This window comes from Lachancea thermotolerans (genome assembly GCF_000142805.1).
Source record: "Lachancea thermotolerans CBS 6340 chromosome E complete sequence".
Lineage (NCBI taxonomy): Eukaryota > Fungi > Ascomycota > Saccharomycetes > Saccharomycetales > Saccharomycetaceae > Lachancea > Lachancea thermotolerans.
In genome coordinates, this window is record NC_013081.1 from 722484 (window position 1) to 742881 (window position 20398).

A 20398-nucleotide genomic window follows, 5' to 3' on the forward strand; every position below is an offset into this window, starting at 1 on the left:
TTTACAAGTGATAATTTACATAGTTCTTGGTATATTGATAAGCCCTATTCGAATTCCAAAATTCCCATGATCCTTCTACCGTGAGGAGTGTTTCTAACAGGGCCAACCAAAAGCGGCTTCAAGGTATCGCTTAAGCGTTGGTATAGATATTTGTTGTTCTCGCGAGCAATATCTAAGGCAGTTTGTAGAACGTAATTACCATATCCATCATGAAGCAGCTGGTCAATTTTTGAATCCCCGCTACGATTAAGCAATTCTGTGATCATTAATTCCGAAACTACTGGTGTTCTTAAAACCTTTTCAACGACGTTTGAGCCAAATTTGTGTAGAGATAACTCAATAATTTTCGGCTTGAGGATATTGACAATTCTGTTAGTGTATTCGGATGCGGAGCGTTCAGTCTGCTTCGTGAGAATATACTGAACCACGTAGTTACCAAATGGATCAGTGGCCAATTCATCAACATGAGCAATAATCTCTTCACACAGCTGTTGGAATTGTTCTTTGCTTCCGTGGTCTAAACAACGTTGAAGAACACAGCACCCGTGCCGATGAGTAGCGATCTTGACACAAGACTCGATAGCAGCATCAAAGATAAACTGGAAGTCTTCCGGCTTTAATTTCTGTAAGCATTTCTGAACGACGTGATTCCCGTTCAAGTCTCTGCTCAATTCGACAATAGAGCCACGTAAAGAGTCGACAACAATACCAGCTTCTTCCTCCGTCGAAATACATTCAACTAGCTTCTGTAAAGCTCTAGTACCATGTGGGTCGAGAGCAATGTATACAAAGCTCTGTGCGGAAGACCTTACTAGCTCAAGTCTCTGATCATCAGTCACCCTTTCCAGTAATTTTTGGATTAAATAGTTACCAAAAGAATCAGTCATTAGCTCAACAACGTAATCTCTAGTTTCAAGGTAGATGGAGTTGGCGGCATTGCAGCCGCCGATGTCAAGCTGTCTTTGTAAGAATCGGCATCCATGCTGGTCCTTGCAGAGAGAAAGAATGTTTCCGATATAGTCATCCAGCTTAGCATTTGCGTATTTTGCAGGGTCCTCACCTTTGCGATGATACGGTTTTTGGTTGTTACTACCTTTGTGCTTGCGTGAATGCATTGGATGGCGGTTGTTGTGGTGGGAAGCGGGGTGAAGACGGGCATTATTGTTCCCAGGAGGAGGCATCATTTGATGGTGGGCTATTGGGACCATAGGCCCAAACGGATGGTTTCCATACATCCAAGGCGCCAGAGGTTGAGAGGAAGCAGACCTCGGGGAAGCGGGGTTTTCTTGGGCGCCTCCCTCTTTCCCCAAAGCTTCGGTGGTAGAAGAATTCATATTTGCAGATTGGGGTGCCAAAGGGGTGCCAGGGACAGGGGAGAACGACTGGAAAGGAGAAGAAAACCCATAAGCGTGAAAAGGGGAAGGGATCCCATAGCCCGGAGCCGTTCCGGGTGGGTTGTGGCCGGACAGAACAGGGTTTGGTTGAACGAGCGGGCCACCGTATGGATAAGCAGCAGCGGAATACGAAGCGTTAGCAGCACTTTTCTGAGAAATGTCGGCATCGGAGTCCCCTGGCTCCTTAGAAGCGCTGAGATCGGGATCGATCCTCTCAAGTGAAATGCTTTGTGTTCTGACGCCGGAGGCGTCGTGAATCAGCTCAGTACCTGAGACCGCTGGAAACGTTTGTCTTCTTGAGGCGTTAGATGAATCAGGCAGCTTTGGAGCAATAAATGGGTAGTCTGCATTGAGGCCCTGGTCACTAGACGACCATAAAGGATCAATACCTGAGAATCCAATGTCGAGTGCAGGAGCTGGCCCCGCGTTGGAGGCAGCGCCTGGACCTGTGGTTGTATGAGGCATGCCCTGTTGCACCGAGAACACAGCGGCATCAGCAGAAGCCAGATCGGCGGTTGGGTCTGCAGTAAATGGATCTGTTGCGCCCGGAGCGTGGAAAAAGCCGGGAGAGTGAGGGAGGTGCATCATATGCGGGTAGTGCATGAAGCCCATGCCCATCATAGGTGGCGGTGGAAAAGATCCGTTCGCTGAGGGCGAGGCAGCCGTCGCAGGCTGCTCGCTAGGATGACTCGAGCCTGAAAGGTCGTCCAGGTGCAGCTGGTCTAGAGCCGAATTGATAGTTTCTGAGACCTGCGCATCCACTTGCGGCTGTTGTTCGGACATGGAAGGGGGTACTATAAGTTCAGGTAGTTATGCTGCGGCAGTTAGGCGGCTCAGAGTAAATGCAGGGTCTGGAAGGAAATAAAGTACAATAACAGGCGAAGGTTTCTTAATTTACAGTGGGAACGCCGAAAGATGTCTAAAATACAGGAATTTTTTTCAATTCAAGGTAATGTACAGTAAAGTTGTGGAAGTGAAGGCGGCTGGATCTTCGGAAAGTGCCGTAGGAGTCTGGATCGTTTGCAGGTTGTTATGATTTTAGGCTTGGCGATGGGGTTCCACCTAATGTTCAACAGCTTTGAATAAAATTTTCCAATGCTCTCCTACTACGAAGAATTAATAACTTCGTCAACGACGACGTTATGGGGGCCATCGTGATGGAGGTTCAACTGAACGCCCCAAAGGCATAAGCCTAGTACCATTGAGATCCCGTCTTTATTTCCCATGTCCTGCGTATCTACGGTCTGTTACGAGAATTGTTTTACATATATGTTTTTCCCTGTGTGCGACGGTGAGAAGCAAGCCACGAGAGCGCCCATTTGCACCAAACCCGTTCACTTATGTTATGCGGCTTTCATACGATAATAAGCGCCTGCGTCGCTTCGGTCCTGCTCATATACCATTTGGATCGTGGCCCCTCAATCTTAGCACGTCTCGAAGAAAATTGCCTAGTGAATGGTGTACGTGCAGGACGTCTGTTCCACCGGCACCTGACCTGGCGATTCTGCCATTTCACCGAGCATACACCACTGGCCTCTTAGCGGTACATGAGTCTTTTTGACTTTTTCTATATTTAATCTGGTATTCGCTCTCTCTTCTTCTAGCGGTTGCAGTGTGCTTTATGTGTGTATCCGGTTCCTCCGATGACACCAGTGAGACATTTGAGCATACCTCAAGCACCTGCATACACGCTCGCCATTAAACCAGGCCCTGGCTCGAGCTTTTGCCATAATACAAGAAATTCGCTCGAGGGGATAGGAAAGAGCCCTCGATGGCCTCCTGAACGTTACGCAGAAAGGGCACTTCAGCCGAGTAGTGTGCCGTACAATTTGTAATAGTAAAAGGACTCTCTAGCTGACACGGCAGTATGAATCATTTCTGCATGCGGACGTTCAAGTTCTTTTCACCGTGGTTATCCCAGGTGCTTTGTCTTACTAATATTGAATACGGGAACGGCGCACTATCCGATATGAGAGGCTGTGGGTATAAAAGCTCGAAAGAAGGCAGGAGAATAATGTGGGGCGGAGAGTTCTCATGACAAGCACAACGAGCATTTCATTGTGTACCAGAATATGACTTTTGTTAAAGACCTAAAGCCCATCGCCTTGCAGGACACTAAGTTGTTCGAGCCCATCCAGATAGGCGATACTACGGTGGAGCACCGTGCAGTGATGTGCCCGCTGACTAGAATGAGGGCTCACCATCCTGGCAATGTGCCCAACAAGGACTGGGCACTCGAGTATTACGACCAGCGCTCCAAGGCCCCGGGTACCATGATTATCACAGAGGGTACATTCCCTTCGCCCCAGTGCGGAGGTTACGACAATGCGCCAGGGATCTGGTCAAAGGAGCAGATTGAACAGTGGAAAAAGATCTTTGCCAAGATCCACGAAAACAAGTCGTTCGCGTGGGTGCAGCTGTGGGTGCTCGGTAGACAAGCTCCCTGTGACACATTGAAAAGAGATGGTTTGCGCTACGATTCTGCCTCTGACGAGGTTTACATGGATGATGCATCCGAGAAGAAGGCGATCGAGTGTGACAACAGGCAGCACGGTATCACCAAAGAAGAGATTAAACAATACGTAAAGGACTACGTGCAAGCCGCCAAGAACTCTATAGATGCCGGCGCGGATGGTGTTGAAATTCATAGCGCAAACGGGTACTTGTTGAACCAGTTCTTAGACCCTATCTCGAACAAAAGAACCGACGAATACGGTGGATCTATCGAGAACAGAGCACGTTTTGTGTTAGAAGTCGTCGACGCTGTCGTCGATGCAATCGGTGAGAAGAAGGTTGGCATTCGTTTCTCCCCATACGGTACCTTTGGTAATATGTCCGGGGCTTCAGACCCTGGGCTGATTGCCCAGTACGCGTACGTGGTTGGTGAACTGGAGAAGAGAGCCAAGGCTGGTAAGAGACTAGCATATATCCACCTTGTCGAGCCTCGTGTCACCAACCTATCACTCACTGAGGGTCAAGGCTGGTATAAGGAGGGCTCGAACGATTTTGTCTACAGCATCTGGAAGGGCCCTGTCATTAGAGCTGGTAACTATGCACTAGATCCCAGCGCTGCGAGGGACGATGTCCAGAAGAACGACAGAACCTTGATCGGTTACGGCAGGCTTTTCATTTCCAACCCAGACTTAGTACAAAGATTGAAGGAGGGATTGCCATTGAACAAGTACGACAGGGATACATTCTATGCTATGACTGACAAGGGTTACATTGACTACCCAACTTATGCGGAGGCTACAAAGGTTGCTGCCTCGCAGTAGAACTGTGATAGATGAATAAATAGATTTCTCATTATAAATTGATAATTCAAGTGTAGCATAACACTTTCAAGCACCACTGTGAGTGCGAACGTCATGGAAGTACACGAGAAACCTCAAGAAGCGTCAGTAGAGCTTAGCAATCCTTCGAGAGGCCATGAAGTTTACTAAAAGTAGATCTCATGAATTAAAACAAAGTATTACATTCATCAAATTACTGTAAAACTACTGCTTATATTTTTATAGTTTTAGCTTGCTAGAGTAGTTGTGTTATGAGTGTGTCGTGCATATGTGCGTGAGTGTGTATGTGTGAGTGAGTGTGTGAAAGTGACAGCGAGAATCGGGCTGCGAGAGCGCCCATCTGAATCAGGCTCACACATTTATGTTATGCAGCTGTCATACGATAATAAGCGTCAGTATCGCTTTGGCCTCGCTACTGTATCATTTGGGTCGTGATCTGTGAACTTTAGTACGTCTCGAAGAAAAACCACGAAATGAATGGTATACGCGCAGGGCGTGTGTTTCACCGAAGCTGTCCTGGCGGCGTCTCCATTTCACTGAGCATACATCACTGGCCTCTAAGCGGTGCATGAATGTGCGCTCGGTTCCTCTGATGATAGCAGTGAAACATCTGTGCATATATCAAGCCTGCATTCACGCTCGCCAACGGACCAGGTCCTGGCTCTAGCTTTAGTCAGAATACAAGAAAGTCACTCGAAGGAATAGGAAAGAGCCTTCTACGGCCTCCTGAACGTTATACGGAAAGGGCGTTTCTGCCGTGTCGTGTGCCGCACAGGTGCGTCACTTTTGACACATTTGTTCGAAGGCCTCGCACGAAACGCACCCAAAGCCCTGAAATACCAATAGATGGAGGCTTGGTTAATGCGGGAATTTGTAATAGCGGGAGAACTTCTTAGTTGCCACGGCAGTTTGCGGCATTGCTGCATGCCGAACTTCGTATTATTTTCACTAGGATTATGCCAAATGCTTTGTCTTACTAATATTGAATACGGGAACGGCGCACCATCCAACATGAGAAGCCATGGGTATAAAAGCTCGAAAGAAGGCAGGAGAATAATGTGGGGCGGAGAGTTCTCATGACAAGCACAACGAGCATTTCATTGTGTACCAGAATATGACTTTTGTTAAAGACCTAAAGCCCATCGCCTTGCAGGACACTAAGTTGTTCGAGCCCATCCAGATCGGCGATACTACGGTGGAGCACCGTGCAGTGATGTGCCCGCTGACTAGAATGAGGGCTCACCATCCTGGCAATGTGCCCAACAAGGACTGGGCACTCGAGTATTACGACCAGCGCTCCAAGGCCCCGGGTACCATGATTATCACAGAGGGTACATTCCCTTCGCCCCAGTGCGGAGGTTACGACAATGCGCCAGGGATCTGGTCAAAGGAGCAGATTGAACAGTGGAAAAAGATCTTTGCCAAGATTCACGAAAACAAGTCGTTCGCGTGGGTGCAGCTGTGGGTGCTCGGCAGACAAGCCTTCCCTGACACACTGAAAAGAGACGGTTTGCGCTACGATTCTGCCTCTGACGAGGTTTACATGGATGATGCATCCGAGAAGAAGGCGATCGAGTGTGACAACAGGCAGCACGGTATCACCAAAGAAGAGATTAAACAATACGTAAAGGACTACGTGCAAGCCGCCAAGAACTCTATAGATGCCGGCGCGGATGGTGTTGAAATTCATAGCGCAAACGGGTACTTGTTGAACCAGTTCTTAGACCCTATCTCGAACAAAAGAACCGACGAATACGGTGGATCTATCGAGAACAGAGCACGTTTTGTGTTAGAAGTCGTCGACGCTGTCGTCGATGCAATCGGTGAGAAGAAGGTTGGCATTCGTTTCTCCCCGTACGGTACCTTCGGCACCATGTCTGGAGCTTCAGACCCTGGACTGATTGCTCAGTACGCGTACGTGGTTGGTGAACTGGAGAAGAGAGCCAAGGCTGGTAAGAGACTAGCATATATCCACCTTGTCGAGCCTCGTGTCACCAACCCATTCTTCACTGAGGGTCAAGGATGGTATAAGGAAGGCTCGAACGATTTTGTCTACAGCATCTGGAAGGGCCCTGTCATTAGAGCTGGTAACTATGCACTAGATCCCAGAGCTGCGAGGGACGATGTCCAGAAGAACGACAGAACCTTGATCGGTTACGGCAGGCTTTTCATTTCCAACCCAGACTTGGTACAAAGATTGAAGGAGGGATTGCCATTGAACAAGTACGACAGGGATACATTCTATGCTATGACAGACAAGGGTTACGTGGACTACCCAACTTACGCGGAGGCTACGAAGGTTGCTGCCTCGCAATAGAACTGTGATAGATGAATAAATAGGTTTCTCATTATAAATTGCCAATTAAAGTAAAACGTGATATCTTTTACTACCATAATAGGTGTCCGCGTGTAGGAAACCTCAGTAGCGCTCAATAACTCCTCAGGGGGCCCTTAAGTTATTAAAAAAAAAGTAGATCTTATAAATTAAAACAAAGCATTACATTAATCAAATTACTATAAAATTACTGCTTGTATTTTTACGAATTTAGTTTGCTAGAGTGGTAGTGTTATTGGTGTGTGGTGCGTGTGGTTGTGTGTGTGGTTGTATGTGTGTGTGGTGCGTGTGGTTGTGTGTGTGGTTGTATGTGTGTGTGTGTGTGTGTGTGTGTGTGTGTGTGTGTGTGTGTGTGTGTGTATGTGTGTGTGTGCGTGTGTATGTGTGTGTGAGAGATTGTGTGTGCGATTGTGTCTGTGTGCGAGTGTTAATTTGCGTTGCGCGTGTTTGCGAGTGTCTGCGTTTTTTAACGCTGCGTGTATGCGTACGAGCACTTATGCTCGGATAGTAAGTGTGGTATGGGCAGTCGGTTCCATCGATGCGACCATATGGTGTGTGTGTGTGTGTGTGTGTGTGTGTCTATAGTCAAAATCGATGAAATTCAAAAGCCGAGTGTGTAATTTGTAGTGTGCGTGTGCCGAAGTGTTTTTGTCTATGTCTTGGATGTGCCAAAATTAAAAATTAGGAATAGACAAAGCGGGGATATCTGAAATGTTTAATCATGAAATGTATCACGTCCCAAAGAAGTGTAAAAACAACGCTCAAGCATCAATGATGATTAGTAGTTGACACTTTCCAGTTTGTCTCTTGGAGAAACTGAGAAATTGTTGTTAAACGGAAATGGAGAAATAATAAAAAAGGATTTAGGGAAAGATGTTTGTAGCCCTTTCCCACAGCGATTGAAAGTCTATCACTTGCCAGAAGCTTAGTTGCCCTTCTCGTGTTGAGTAGAGACTCTCTGCATGGCAACAAGGAAGTCCTCAACGGATCTGGTTGGTGGCTTCTCCTTCATTGGCTTACCGTTCATCAATCTGTCGAAGGCAACGGAGCCAGACATCAGGTAGTAAGCACCACCCAAGACGCAGAAAACACCGAAAGAGAAAACCCAGACACGGACGACAGTAACGATGTCGTTCCAGTTCTGAGACCACCAGCCGAACAGACAGAACATAGTGGCGATGATGTCAACGATGAACACAGCGCCAGACAATTGCCAAGATGGGATAGAAGACCAGAATGGACCGACAGCTCTGGTGATGAAAATCAACCAGTTCTCAGTCAAGGAGATCTGCAAGAACAGAACACCGTCAATAGAACCGAAGTTCTGGATGATACCACCCTTTGGAACGAACATGAAAGTCAAAGTCAACCAGGTACCGACAGCCAAAATAACACCTAGGATAATGGACATACCCCATAATCTTGGCAAGTTCCACTTGACTGGCTTTTGGTCGAATGGAGCGTTGTCGTAAGCAATAGCCAAAGTAGCAACATCAGCGAAAATGGCAATGAAAACAATCAAGTCAATGTCCAGGGAGTTGTTCAAGATAGCGATCCATAGACCCAAGAAGATTTCCAAGTGAAGAGACAAAGCGATACGGTAGACAACGTAGGAGTACATTCTGTGGAAAATCTGTCTGGAGGTCTTCAGGGCGTCAATGATAGCAGACAAACCTGGGGCCAAGAAAACAATATCAGCGGCAGAACGGGCAGCATCGGTAGCACCTTCAACGGCAATACCAGTGTCGGCCTTCTTCAAAGATGGGGCGTCGTTAACACCGTCACCAGTCATGGCAACCAAGTAACCTCTCTGTTGCAAGATCTCGACGACAGCGTATTTGTGTTGAGGGAAAACTTCAGCGAAACCATCGGCGTTCTCAACGAAGTCGGCCAATTCGGAACCTGGCATGTCACCACCGCCACCTAGACCTAGTCTCTCAGCGTTGTAAATGTTGGTACCCAATCCCAGTTGGCGACAAGTCTCCTTAGCAATACCGACAGCATCACCAGTTAACATCTTAACTCTCAAACCTAGACGTCTAGCTTCGTTGACGGTTTGGGCAGTGTCATCTCTTGGAGGGTCCATGCATGGCATGACACCCAAGATTTCCCAGTGGCCTTCACCTCTCTTTCTGGCAACACCCAGGGCACGGAAACCTCTGGAGGCCAATTCAGCAACCTTGTTTTCGTAGTTCTCGTGGACATCTTCAGGGATAGGGTGGTCCTCCTCGACAGTCTTTAGGACGAACAATGGGGCACCCTTAACACAAATGATTCTCTCGCCTTCTGGGGACTCCACCACGGCGGTGACCTTCTTGGAAACGGGGTCGAATGGGTGGAAGTCCAAAACCTTGTACTTAGTCAAAGCGTTCTTGGCTCTTGGGTACTGGGCCAAAGATTTCAAGAAAGCCTTGTCAATAGCGTCCAAACCCTTCTTCTTTCTGGAAGCGGCCAAACAAGCGGTCAACATCAGGTCATCTGGTTCAACACCCTCGACGGTGTATGGCTCGTGCAAAGACAACTTGTTCTTGGTCAAGGTACCGGTCTTGTCGGAACACAAGATCTCGACACCGGCAAGAGACTCAATGGCGGACAACTTCTGGACAATAGCTTGCTTCTTGGCAAGGTAGGCAGCACCGACAGCCATGGTGGTGGTAACGACAGCTGGCAAACCGACTGGGACACCGATAATGGTGATACCCAGGGTGTATCTCAAGATTCTGACGATACGCACGGTACGGTAGAAACAGGCAGTCCAGACAAGCAGCAAGGTAACAATAACCAGCACCAACAAAATCGTACCGATACCGTTCAAAACCTCAGTAAAGTGACCCTGGTCACCAGAAGCCTGGTTAACCAAAGCAGCGGCACGACCGACGAAGGTGTTGTCACCAGTGGCGGTGACAATCATGAAACCCTCACCACGCTTGACAGTAGAAGAAGAGAAAGTGGTGTCACCGTAGTGCTTGTCGACAGCCAGAGACTCACCGGTGATGGCGGACTGGTCAATCTGCAAGAAACACTCCTCAGTCACGAGACGACCATCAGCACAGATGACGGTACCGTCCTCTAGCTGCATGATGTCACCAGGAACAACCTCGTTAGCAGGGATCTCGACCAAGTTACCGTCACGAATAACGACGGCGGAGTTGGCCAAAGACTTCTTCAATTCATCGACAATGGAACCGGCCTGGTATTCTTGAATGAAACCAACAGCGGCGTTCAGGAACAACAGACCCAAAATGACACCGAAATCGACCCAGTCCTCTAGACCGGCAGCCAGAATGGCAGCGGCTTCCATGACGAACTGGATAGGACCGATGAAGAAACCGAGGAACTTAACAATTAGAGACTCGGACTCCTCGGCCATCTGGTTGAGACCGTAACGCTTGCGACGCTTGGTCACCTCGTCGGAGGTCAGACCGTATGAAGGGTCGGTTTGCAACAACTCCTCAGGAACGGGACGGGCCTCACCGGCCGCGACCTTGACGTCGTCTTCCTCGTCCTCCTCGTCCAGGTTGTGGTTGGACTGCAACTCATCGATCAGGGCGTCGATGTCGTCGTCCTCTTCGTCGGACTCAACCGGCTGCACCGGTTTCTCCTTGGTGGGTTCTGTAGTAGCCGCAGACATATTTTGACCTTCTGCACCGGGAAAACAAATACGTTCGCAGCTGTGGATGCTTATTAGAAGGGCACACTACAAGTAACACGCCTTAATCTACACAACAGGGGGCTATCCTGCCTGCCTTATATAGGGATACTGGCCGTGCGTGAATTTTGGGCCACTTTCCAGCTAGAAATTTCACCTGCAGCGTGCAAACCCACGCAAACACACGCTTTCCTACTAAGACAGAAACCACTGTTTTTGTTTTTCTTTTGCCTAATCCTCCACCTGCGTACTTGGCCAGTGCTATCGTTCCGAGCCGACCAATCACCTTGCCGCGCTCATCTTGCGAGAAAAATTTGTCGCTGCAGGGAGCCCTGAGAGATATGGGCGCTTTGAGGGAAAAAAACGGGCGCGTGCGCGGATGAGGGCGGCCGCTGCCACCCGCGCCAGACGGGAGCCTAGTGTTGGCGAGAGAGAGATGGAGAGGCCGGAGACAGACCCGTGGCCGAGGATGTTTAGGTATTTCCCGTTACAAACTTCTACGTATGGTTCTGTGCGTTCGCTGGCGGCAGGTGCGCGAGTTTCTGGGCGGCAGCTGCAGTATGTGCGCGAGTTTCTGCGCGCGCCGGCGCCGGCGGAGCGCCGGTGCGCTGCCTGTGCTGCCACTGCTACCGCTGCTGTTTAGCGCCCAGCGAGTGGTGCGCGTTTTTGGAGCAGCTTAGGATAGCTGAGGAGCGGGGCGGAAGCACGGCGGAAGCTCTGCGGAAGCTCTGCGGAAGTTGTCGAGAAGAAGCCGCTCTCCGGGGCTGTCTACGGCTCGCCGTGGGTTAGCATAGTGGAAGTTGCATTGGAAGCCGTAGGAGACACAACGCAGTGGAGGCCGTAGGAGATGCACGCAGTGGAAGCCGGAGGGAGGGACGGTGGTAAGCAGGGCCTGGGCGCTACTGGCTCTGGTCGATGGTCAATGGGCTGTGACGTCATGGAAGCCGACGTCGGGTCGGCGCGGGTCCGATGCTGACTACTCATACCGAAATTAAACGGCGCGGACGGGCGCACCTGGCGGTACGGGTCTAGGAACGCCCGTGCTGCTGCTACTACTACTGTAAGCACGCCCGTTCGCCCGCTTTAGCAGGGCGCGATGACAAAGTGAGGTTGGATGCGGTTGTCGGAACAAAGTCCGGCCTCGGTCCGCCAGTGCTTAATTAGCTCATTGAAGAGAGGTGACGAAACAGAGGAAAACAAGGAAGGAAAGAAAAAAACAGGGCCGTATTCCTCTCTTTGTACGGGCGCGTTTCTGGGCTGCCTAATCCGTTCACCTGCCCATCGGCCCGCCCAGCGTGCCGCGGACGTACGGTCTGCTACCACCTGGCGCGCTGCTTATCATATCATGTCCTATCATCTCAGGCCATCTCAGGCCGTACCGTACCGTAGCAGGCGGCGGCGTGTTACGCGACATGCGCTGCGCCAGGCACTGCGTGCTTCGTATACTGTGCTGGCGCTATGCGGTGTGTGTGCGTGTGTGTGCCGTGTCGTTTCATTCATCTGTAGTTCGTACGCTTGTCGTATGGCCGTATGTAGGCTTTTGTCGTTTGGGCAGGGACTAGGCACGGCGCGTTAGCGGCTACAATGCAGGGGAAGCTGCCAACGTCTGCTTGGGCCCCTGGCGCAGGCGCCCGGCGCCGGCGCCGGGCTCGCGCTATGGCGCGAGCTCAGGCCTCGAGCCACTCGGGGTGGCGCAGGCCTTGCTGCGGCTCGAGGCCCGAGGTGCAAGGAAGGAGCAGCGCGCACGTGGCGCGGGCCAATTTGCTGGGTTATCTCTGCCGGCGGCGCGTATCTCTCGCTATGTATCTCTCGCTACGTATCTGTCGCCGTGAATCCGTCGCTGCGTATCTGTCACTGCACAGATATTGCAAATTCTCGGTTTCTGTCGTCACGGCGCGGCGACGGGGACGCCACGCAGGGCCGCGTCACGTGGTTAAGTTCGGGTAACCCCTCGCTGCCCAACCGCCTTGTCGCTCGCTTATCTTTCCGGCACCTTGTAAGCTCTACGCGACTAGTTCCATTCTCGTCCCACCCCACGCTCGCACTCTCACGGCACTCAATGACCTACCCCGAGCAATTTCAAGGCTTTGCCATCAGCGACCCCAAAGACTGGGCCACGCCCAAGCTCACCAGCTTCCAGCCCAAGAACTTCGGTCCTCGCGACGTGGACATCGAGGTTGAATGCTGCGGCATCTGCGCCTCAGAGCTCTTCGCGCTCAAGAACGACTGGACGCACGAGCCGCTTGCATGCCTCAGCTCCAAGTACGGTCCCAAGACGCAAGTCGTCGGCCACGAGGTCGTCGGCAAAGTCGTCGCCGTGGGCCCCGAAGTTAGCCTTTGTAAGGTCGGCGACAGGGTCGGTCTCGGCGCGCAAGCCTCCGCGTGCATGCAGTGCAGCCGCTGCCAGTCCAGCAATGAGCAGTACTGCGCTCAGTCCATCGGCACCTACTGCAACCCATACCCTGATGGTTATGTGTCGCAGGGTGGCTACGCTTCGCACGTCAGGGCGCACGAGCAGTTCTGCTTCCCTATCCCACCAGAGATCCCATCAGAGCTCGTCGCTCCCCTGCAGTGCGGCGGCCTGACCGTCTTCTCGCCAATCAAGCGCAACATCCAGGGCAAGAAGAACCCCCGCGTCGCCATCATCGGGATTGGCGGCCTTGGCCACATGGCCATCATGATCTCCAAGGCCCTGGGCGCAGAGGTCTCCGCCGTGTCTCGTGGTTACTCCAAGCGTGACGACGCGCTGAAAATGGGCGCAGACCACTTCATCGCCACCAGCGAGCCAAACTGGAACGCGGGGCTGGACGATACTTTCGACCTGATTCTGAACTGTGCGTCGTCTACCTCTTCCCTCGACCTTAACGCGCTGCTCCCTTGCCTGAAGGTCAACTGCAACTTTGTCTCGGTTGGTCTTCCTCACATCGACGAGGACTTTAAGGTTAAGCCATTCAGTTTCTTCCACAACGGTTGCAATATCGGCTCTTCCAAGCTGGGTTCCAGAGAGGAAGCCATCGAACTCATGCAATTGGCCGTAAAGCACAACTTTAGGCCATGGGTTGAGACTATAAAGGTGTCTGAGGCCGGCGTTTCCGAGGGTCTCACTAGACTAGACAAGGGTGATGTCAGATACAGATTCACTTTGACCGGCTTTCACGATTTCTTTGGCACCGGCAAACAGTAAATAAGACTCTTGTTGTACCTGATATATTCGAGGAAGAAAAACTAACACCTCTACTTCCTGCACGTCGCAAGGCTATCATAGCCGGTCCATTGCGGCCCTGCAGTAGAGCTGGGCTTGGGCCAGGCCAACAGACGAAGACTCAGTAGTTGACAGCTTGAAAAAAGTTGCCAAAAAATATGGACGAGACCGGAGTCGAACCGATGACCTCTTCCTATCACGTAGAATGCAAGGGAAGCGCGCTACCAACTGCGCTACACGCCCAATTGTGTATGAAGTGATTGTTTGTACATAGTATTAATACTGTACATCTAAAGTATTTCGTCGTGGGAGAAGGATTTCAGTTTTGACCAAGACGATGCGACAGTATGAAGCGAATAATACGAATTCCCAAGAAAGTTCTTTCAAAACTTTAAACACACTCAGAATCAGATAGCACCAAACCGAGATTACTAACTTAGCTCTCGCACCTTCCAAATGCTTTCGGGCAACTGTCCAACTCTGGCAAGTCTTTGTTATGTCCTGCTACATAAACTTTTTACGGAACGGCACCATCAATAGGAAGAAAGAGGCAGCGCCTGAATCAATATGATATACTGCGCACATTCCTGTTGTTATGCATTATCACATCTCTTTGCTTTGAACGCTCTTGGCGCTTGCCAAATGCATGTTTGAGCTTATTGTTGAGAGAAGGACCAGGTGGAATGAGTCACGTGCATATCTGCCTTGAGAGTTCCCTGAGTGGCTCTCCTAAATCCATCGCTACGACTGAGGAAAAATAAAAGGAAATAACGACAACTGCAGGATTCGAACCTGCGCGGGCAGAGCCCAAAAGATTTCTAATCTTACGCCTTAACCACTCGGCCAAATTGCCTTATTTCGAAGTAACCTTCTGTGCTGTACATATATGTATACTTTTGATAGCCTTTTATCACTGGCGATAGGAATTTCTTCTTTGACTGTCACTCACATCTCGTGCCCAGACTGGCTGCTTGTACTTGAGTTGTCATTTCAAATTAAACGTCCTGAATTAGCCTGACTTAGAATACTCTCTTTCTATCATCAGGTTGTTGGTCTGCTTCTCCCAGGTCGCAGGAACATGGAAAGAGCTAGTGAGGGTCAGAAATGATACGCAGAGATGAGCTCGAACAAACAGTTGACAGTGCTGGGATAGTTAAGACTAATGTCTCGGTCTAACGGTTAGAAAACTTTATTTAATTTCTTGTTTTTGTCGTTGTTATCTGTATTAAACAAGTCACCTGCGCATGTTGCAGAGTTAGGCTGGCAAAGAGTCCGAAATGATACATATTATGTAAACAAAATGCTAATGAAGACCTCCAGCCTCTACCCAAAACCGGCCCATTCAACTGAGAAGAAAGAAACCCTCCCAGACTCAGCATCGGTAGAATCGTAGTCGTCTTTGACTCCGCCCACAACCCAAAGCTTTTTGACACCAGTTCCAAGCCGGCCACCGCTCACCACTTGCAGAAGGTCCAATGGATCTCTGCGGTAGTCCATCGCTGGCTGCACAGTCATGTGAGAATGGTACCGAAGCGGATCGCCGGGATACGCGATAAAGCGACCTCCGAAGCGACTCCCCGGCGACAAAAAGTAGCCCTGCTCCCGAAGCGCTTTGTACACGTGAAAGTCGCCTTTGCATTTGCATCCCGTTCGGAGTTGCTGCGCCAACCTGGCTTGGATTTCTGGCTTGTCAAACTCGCGCTGCCGCTGCGAAATAAGGGCCGAAGAGTCACATGTCTCTATGAAGAGAGACGACTCCAGCAGACGCGAGTAATCCGTTTCCGTCCCCGAAGAATTCTCGGCCTTTACACCTAAACGCCGTAACTTTTCAAGATGCTGCTGTCGCTTAAACTCGCGCTGTGCCTCGAAAGAGCGCTCTAGCTCATTGCGCGCCTCTTTCATATCCTCAGCCTTGACAGCCTCTGCCGCTGTATGCACCACCCCTCCGCCATGCACTAGATAGCCCAACTGCTTCTCTACCAGCCACAGCGCCTCCTCGGCCATCAGCCGTAGTGGTACGCTCAGAAATGCATTTTGCTGCGTGGCTGACGGCAGCGTTCCGGTCAAGATACCCGCTACTCCAATGCTCCTCAATTTCTCTATGCTTGCGATGTCGAAGACTAAGGGCGTCCCAGCCTCTCCGTCTCTTTGAAGAAGCACAATAGCCACCTTAGAACCCACCATACCGCTGGCTAAGTCTCTTTAGAAATTGGCTTAGGCAAGTCATCGCACCGAAATTTACTGGCTGGCCACCTGCAGTGTTCTGGCGTATTTATCATACCGAACGATGAATTTTTCTGCCAAAATGATCCGCTTAATTATCTCTACATTATCATTGTCTCCGTCATTGCATCGTGGCTTAGCTATCAACGGAAAGTTTATCACAACAGCCCTAGAATCTCAAGCCGGTATTCCGCTGTGACTAGTACAACGGATACCTGCCGCTTAGGAAAGAGGCAAAGCTGGTAGGCAGAAGCGTGCTTGTATTACACCATTAGCTACAGAAAAGGGTATAGCAAAAAGTCGAGGCGCAATACAGAAGCTGAATCAAAGAACGCCACTCCCGTGCCGAGCATCCATTGGCAACAAATATTACTGAACCCTTGTATAAAAAGGACCCCATTGGAAGAGAATTTCCCGCGGACACAGAAAAAGACACTTTAGGGAGGGCTTGATTATCAGAGTCCATCTATTCCGCACTGAAACATGGGCGAACAAAGCCCCTCTAGCAAAGTTGATGATGCTAGCGAGCACGCAGATAGTATCAAATTTCGAAGCTCCGAGTTCAAACTAAAGCCAGACCAGCTGGCCGAGCTTCATGACCCCAAGTCGATGGCAGCGTTCGTGAACCTGTTTGATGAAGATCCCAACAACTTGTACACGTTCCTAGGGACTGACAAAGGCTCCGGTCTCAATATTGCAGACGAAGATGTCACGGAAACTGAGCGCTACAAAATATACGGTGACAACCGGATCCCGCAGCGGAAACCAAAGTCGTTTCTAGAGCTAGCATGGGAGGCGTTCCAAGACCGTATCATGATCCTTTTAACAGTAGCAGCTGTGATATCTTTTGCTTTAGGGCTGTATGAAACGCTGGGACAACCGCCTGAGTACGACTCGGAGGGTAAAGAGATCACCAAAGTTGACTGGGTTGAAGGAGTCGCGATCATGATCGCTGTACTCGTAGTTATCTTGGTTGGATCTGCGAATGACTACCAAAAAGAACTCCAATTTTCTAAGCTGAACAACAAGAAAAACGACCGTGAAATTATTGTACTGCGGAATGGTGATGAGCATCTGATTTCCATCCATGATATTCTCGTCGGCGATATTATAGTACTACAAACAGGTGACGTTGTGCCAGCTGACTGTGTTCTAGTAAAGGGATCATGTGAATGTGATGAATCGGCCCTTACGGGTGAGTCCCAAACCATCAAAAAAGCCTCTATTGACGTTGCGTGCTCAAAGTACAAGCATTTGAGCGCTAACGACGCTGCAATAGACATTGGTGTTCGTGCAGCGGAGAAAGTTCCCGATCCCATGCTGATATCTGGGTCTAAGCTGCTTTCAGGCCTTGGTCGCGCTGTGGTGACCTCTGTGGGGGTAAATTCCGTTCACGGTAGGACATTAATGTCGTTGAAAGTCGAAAACGAAACAACTCCCTTGCAAGAGAGGCTTGATAGCTTAGCCAACAGTATTTCTGTTTATGGCTCGGTCGCCGCATTGATTTTGTTTATTGTCTTGTTTATTCGGTTTCTGGTTAACCTAAAAAAGGGAGGGCACCTAAGTGGCTTGTCGCCTGCCCAAAAAGGCTCTAGATTCATGAATATTTTCATTGTTGCTATTACAATTATTGTGGTGGCTGTTCCCGAAGGACTACCACTCGCTGTGACCTTGGCGCTGGCTTTTGCAACCACGAGGATGGCCAAAGATGGCAATCTAGTGAGGGTATTGAGAGCGTGCGAGACAATGGGATCTGGTACCGCTGTATGTTCTGACAAAACTGGCACTTTGACAGAAAACCGCATGACTGTGGTTAAGGGTTTTCTCGGGACAACGCATTTTGATGAAACTGAGGAAACGTCGGAAGTGGTTGAACCTGAAGATCACATAATATCGAAAGACTGCCCTCAGGCCACAAAGAAGGATCTTTTGGTTAACATAACATTGAACTCTACCGCGTTTGAAAACAAGGATGATGATGAAGGCATGGAATCTAATGAAAACCCCTTCCATAAGCCGAGGAAAACACTTTTTCCTTGGAGTCGCAACAATAGAAAGGAAAGGCACACCACTGCTAATGAACTGATCGAGAACGCTCCGGACCAGGACAGAGAGCCTTTCATAGGTTCAAAGACTGAAACTGCTCTTCTTTCTTTTGCCCGGAAGCACTTGGATATGCAGGATCTACAGAACTATCGGGAACACCCAGAAAATCTGGATGTTGCAGAAGTAGTCCAGGTTATTCCTTTCGAGAGTGTCAGAAAGTGGGGAGGCGTTGTTCTCAAGTACAATGACGGCACATACAGATTTTTCATCAAGGGCGCGGCAGAGTTGATATTGAAAAGATGCAAGCAGAAGAGGACCTCAGATGGGAAGTCAGGCTCAATTTCGGAGGAAGACTTTGAAAGCGCCAGTCGAACAATCACTGGACTGGCTGCAGATGCGTTGAGAGCAATTTCCTTGGCGCATAGGGACTTCTTGAATTGTCAAAGCTGGCCACCGGAGGAACTGCAAGATCCAGCGGACCCAAGCTTAGCCTTACCAGACCGTCTCTTTGGGGATGAGGTCTCATTTTTGGGCTCACACACCGATCCTAGTGGAGTGCCAAAAGAGGGTTTGGTACTGGACGCAATTGTGGGTATTCAGGACCCCCTCCGGAAAGGCGTGAGGGTTGCTGTGGAACAATGTCAAAAAGCTGGTGTCACAGTTAGAATGGTCACCGGTGATAACATCTTGACAGCTACGGCAATTGCCAGGAATTGCAGTATCTTGCAAGGAGGATTCGCTGACGATCCTGACAGCTCAATGGAAGGCCCCAAATTCCGGAAATTGGCCACTAAGGAGCGTCGGCGTATAGTCCCTAAGCTCAGGGTTCTTGCTAGGTCGTCACCGGAAGACAAGAGAATACTGGTTGAGACTTTAAAGGAAATGGGTGATGTCGTGGCTGTTACAGGCGACGGCACAAATGATGCTCCTGCTCTAAAGCTTGCCGACGTCGGTTTCTCTATGGGTATTTCTGGTACAGAAGTTGCAAGAGAAGCTTCTGATATTATCTTGATGACCGACGATTTCTCTGCGATCGTAAATGCTATCAAATGGGGTAGGTGTGTCTCAACCTCAATCAAAAAATTTATTCAATTTCAATTGACTGTCAACATCACTGCTGTTGTTCTTACGTTTGTTTCTGCTGTCGCATCTGCTGAGGAGACCTCTGTTTTAACAGCGGTTCAGTTGCTTTGGGTGAATTTGATCATGGACACATTGGCTGCTTTGGCTCTTGCTACGGACAAGCCTGACGAGAACATTTTGGACAGAAAACCTAGAGGCAGAGAAGCACCTTTGATAACCGTTTCTACCTGGAAAATGATTTTGGGGCAATCAACCCTTCAGCTTATTGTAACATTTGTTCTACACTTTGCGGGGAAACAGATTTTTTTCCCTCACAAAGCGCACATAACTGGGCATGAACAACAACAGCTTAACGCTATGACATTCAACACGTTTGTATGGCTGCAGTTCTTCAAGCTCATCGTAACACGGAAGCTAGACGAGGCGGATGGCATTTCAAACGTCAGAGATAGAATTACGGCGTCTAACTTAAACTTCTTCCAGGACCTTTTCAGAAACTACTACTTTTTGGTAATCATCCTTTTAATCGGAGGTTTCCAAGTTTTGATTATGTTTGTCGGAGGTGCTGCGTTTTCAATTGCTAAACAGACAGGCGCCATGTGGGCAACCGCGATAATTTGTGGCATGCTGTCTCTCCCAGTAGGTGTTATAATCAGGATTATACCAGACGAGTGGGTTCTCAAGGTATTCCCCTCGCGGTTCGTGAAAATGATTCTTTATGTCCTAGGGTTCAAATTTTTGAGAAAGTCAGGAAATAAAAACGAAGAAGAAGAGTCCTTACTAGACAGTAATAGCGATGCTAAATTAGTCGGTTCAACAGCTTTCGAGAGAGCTAAGACAGAAATGCTGGCGTTTAAAGATCATGTGGGGCTTGATAACAACCACTTGAATCCTTTTCAAGCCTACAAAAAGTGGAGACATTCTTCTTCTTCATCAGCAGGGTCTGATAGTGAGGAAAGCCACTACTATATAGCTTCTGCTACAATGGTACCGACGTTGGTTGGTGGCGCTGTCGGTGGCTTCTCCCATATCACTATGAAGGATGGGCCGTCCGACAAGAAGGCCAGTTGAAACGTGAACTTTGTTTTTGGGAATTGGCGCATATCAACTTATTTTGCATAAAAATTAAGTAATAAAGCTTTCATTATTTTGAATCCAAGGCGAAGCTGAGCT

General features: G+C 49.4%; 7 protein-coding genes and 2 non-coding genes across 9 annotated transcripts; 4 read left to right on the top strand and 5 right to left on the bottom strand.

Annotated features, from left to right (window-relative positions):
• Window positions 1-44: 44 nt before the first annotated feature.
• Window positions 45-2177, bottom strand: PUF4 (Puf4p; the record flags this gene model as incomplete). The annotated part of the gene is made up of 1 exon (XM_002553776.1): window positions 45-2177. One exon carries the CDS (start codon window positions 2175-2177, stop codon window positions 45-47), a length of 2133 nt encoding a protein of 710 aa, XP_002553822.1.
• A 1289-nt stretch (window positions 2178-3466) lies between these two features.
• On the top strand, window positions 3467-4669 carry KLTH0E07898g (alkene reductase; the record flags this gene model as incomplete). Its single annotated transcript, XM_002553777.1, has 1 exon — window positions 3467-4669. One exon carries the CDS (start codon window positions 3467-3469, stop codon window positions 4667-4669), a length of 1203 nt encoding a protein of 400 aa, XP_002553823.1.
• Window positions 4670-5801: 1132 nt separating this feature from the next.
• Window positions 5802-7004, top strand: KLTH0E07920g (alkene reductase; the record flags this gene model as incomplete). The annotated part of the gene is made up of 1 exon (XM_002553778.1): window positions 5802-7004. One exon carries the CDS (start codon window positions 5802-5804, stop codon window positions 7002-7004), a length of 1203 nt encoding a protein of 400 aa, XP_002553824.1.
• Window positions 7005-7947: 943 nt separating this feature from the next.
• On the bottom strand, window positions 7948-10653 carry PMA1 (H(+)-exporting P2-type ATPase PMA1; the record flags this gene model as incomplete). The annotated part of the gene is made up of 1 exon (XM_002553779.1): window positions 7948-10653. One exon carries the CDS (start codon window positions 10651-10653, stop codon window positions 7948-7950), a length of 2706 nt encoding a protein of 901 aa, XP_002553825.1.
• A 2077-nt stretch (window positions 10654-12730) lies between these two features.
• On the top strand, window positions 12731-13855 carry KLTH0E07964g (NAD(P)-dependent alcohol dehydrogenase; the record flags this gene model as incomplete). The annotated part of the gene is made up of 1 exon (XM_002553780.1): window positions 12731-13855. One exon carries the CDS (start codon window positions 12731-12733, stop codon window positions 13853-13855), a length of 1125 nt encoding a protein of 374 aa, XP_002553826.1.
• A 177-nt stretch (window positions 13856-14032) lies between these two features.
• KLTH0E07986r lies at window positions 14033-14116 on the bottom strand. Its single transcript is given in 2 exon segments — window positions 14033-14068; window positions 14080-14116. It is a non-coding gene; the product is annotated as a tRNA-Ala (tRNA).
• Window positions 14117-14644: 528 nt separating this feature from the next.
• KLTH0E08008r lies at window positions 14645-14726 on the bottom strand. The gene has a single exon. It is a non-coding gene; the product is annotated as a tRNA-Ser (tRNA).
• Window positions 14727-15196: 470 nt separating this feature from the next.
• On the bottom strand, window positions 15197-16057 carry SEN34 (tRNA splicing endonuclease subunit SEN34; the record flags this gene model as incomplete). Its single annotated transcript, XM_002553781.1, has 1 exon — window positions 15197-16057. The coding sequence occupies one exon, from the start codon at window positions 16055-16057 to the stop codon at window positions 15197-15199; it is 861 nt and encodes a 286-aa protein (XP_002553827.1).
• A 522-nt stretch (window positions 16058-16579) lies between these two features.
• Window positions 16580-20296, top strand: PMC1 (calcium-transporting ATPase PMC1; the record flags this gene model as incomplete). The annotated part of the gene is made up of 1 exon (XM_002553782.1): window positions 16580-20296. One exon carries the CDS (start codon window positions 16580-16582, stop codon window positions 20294-20296), a length of 3717 nt encoding a protein of 1238 aa, XP_002553828.1.
• Window positions 20297-20398: the final 102 nt, after the last annotated feature.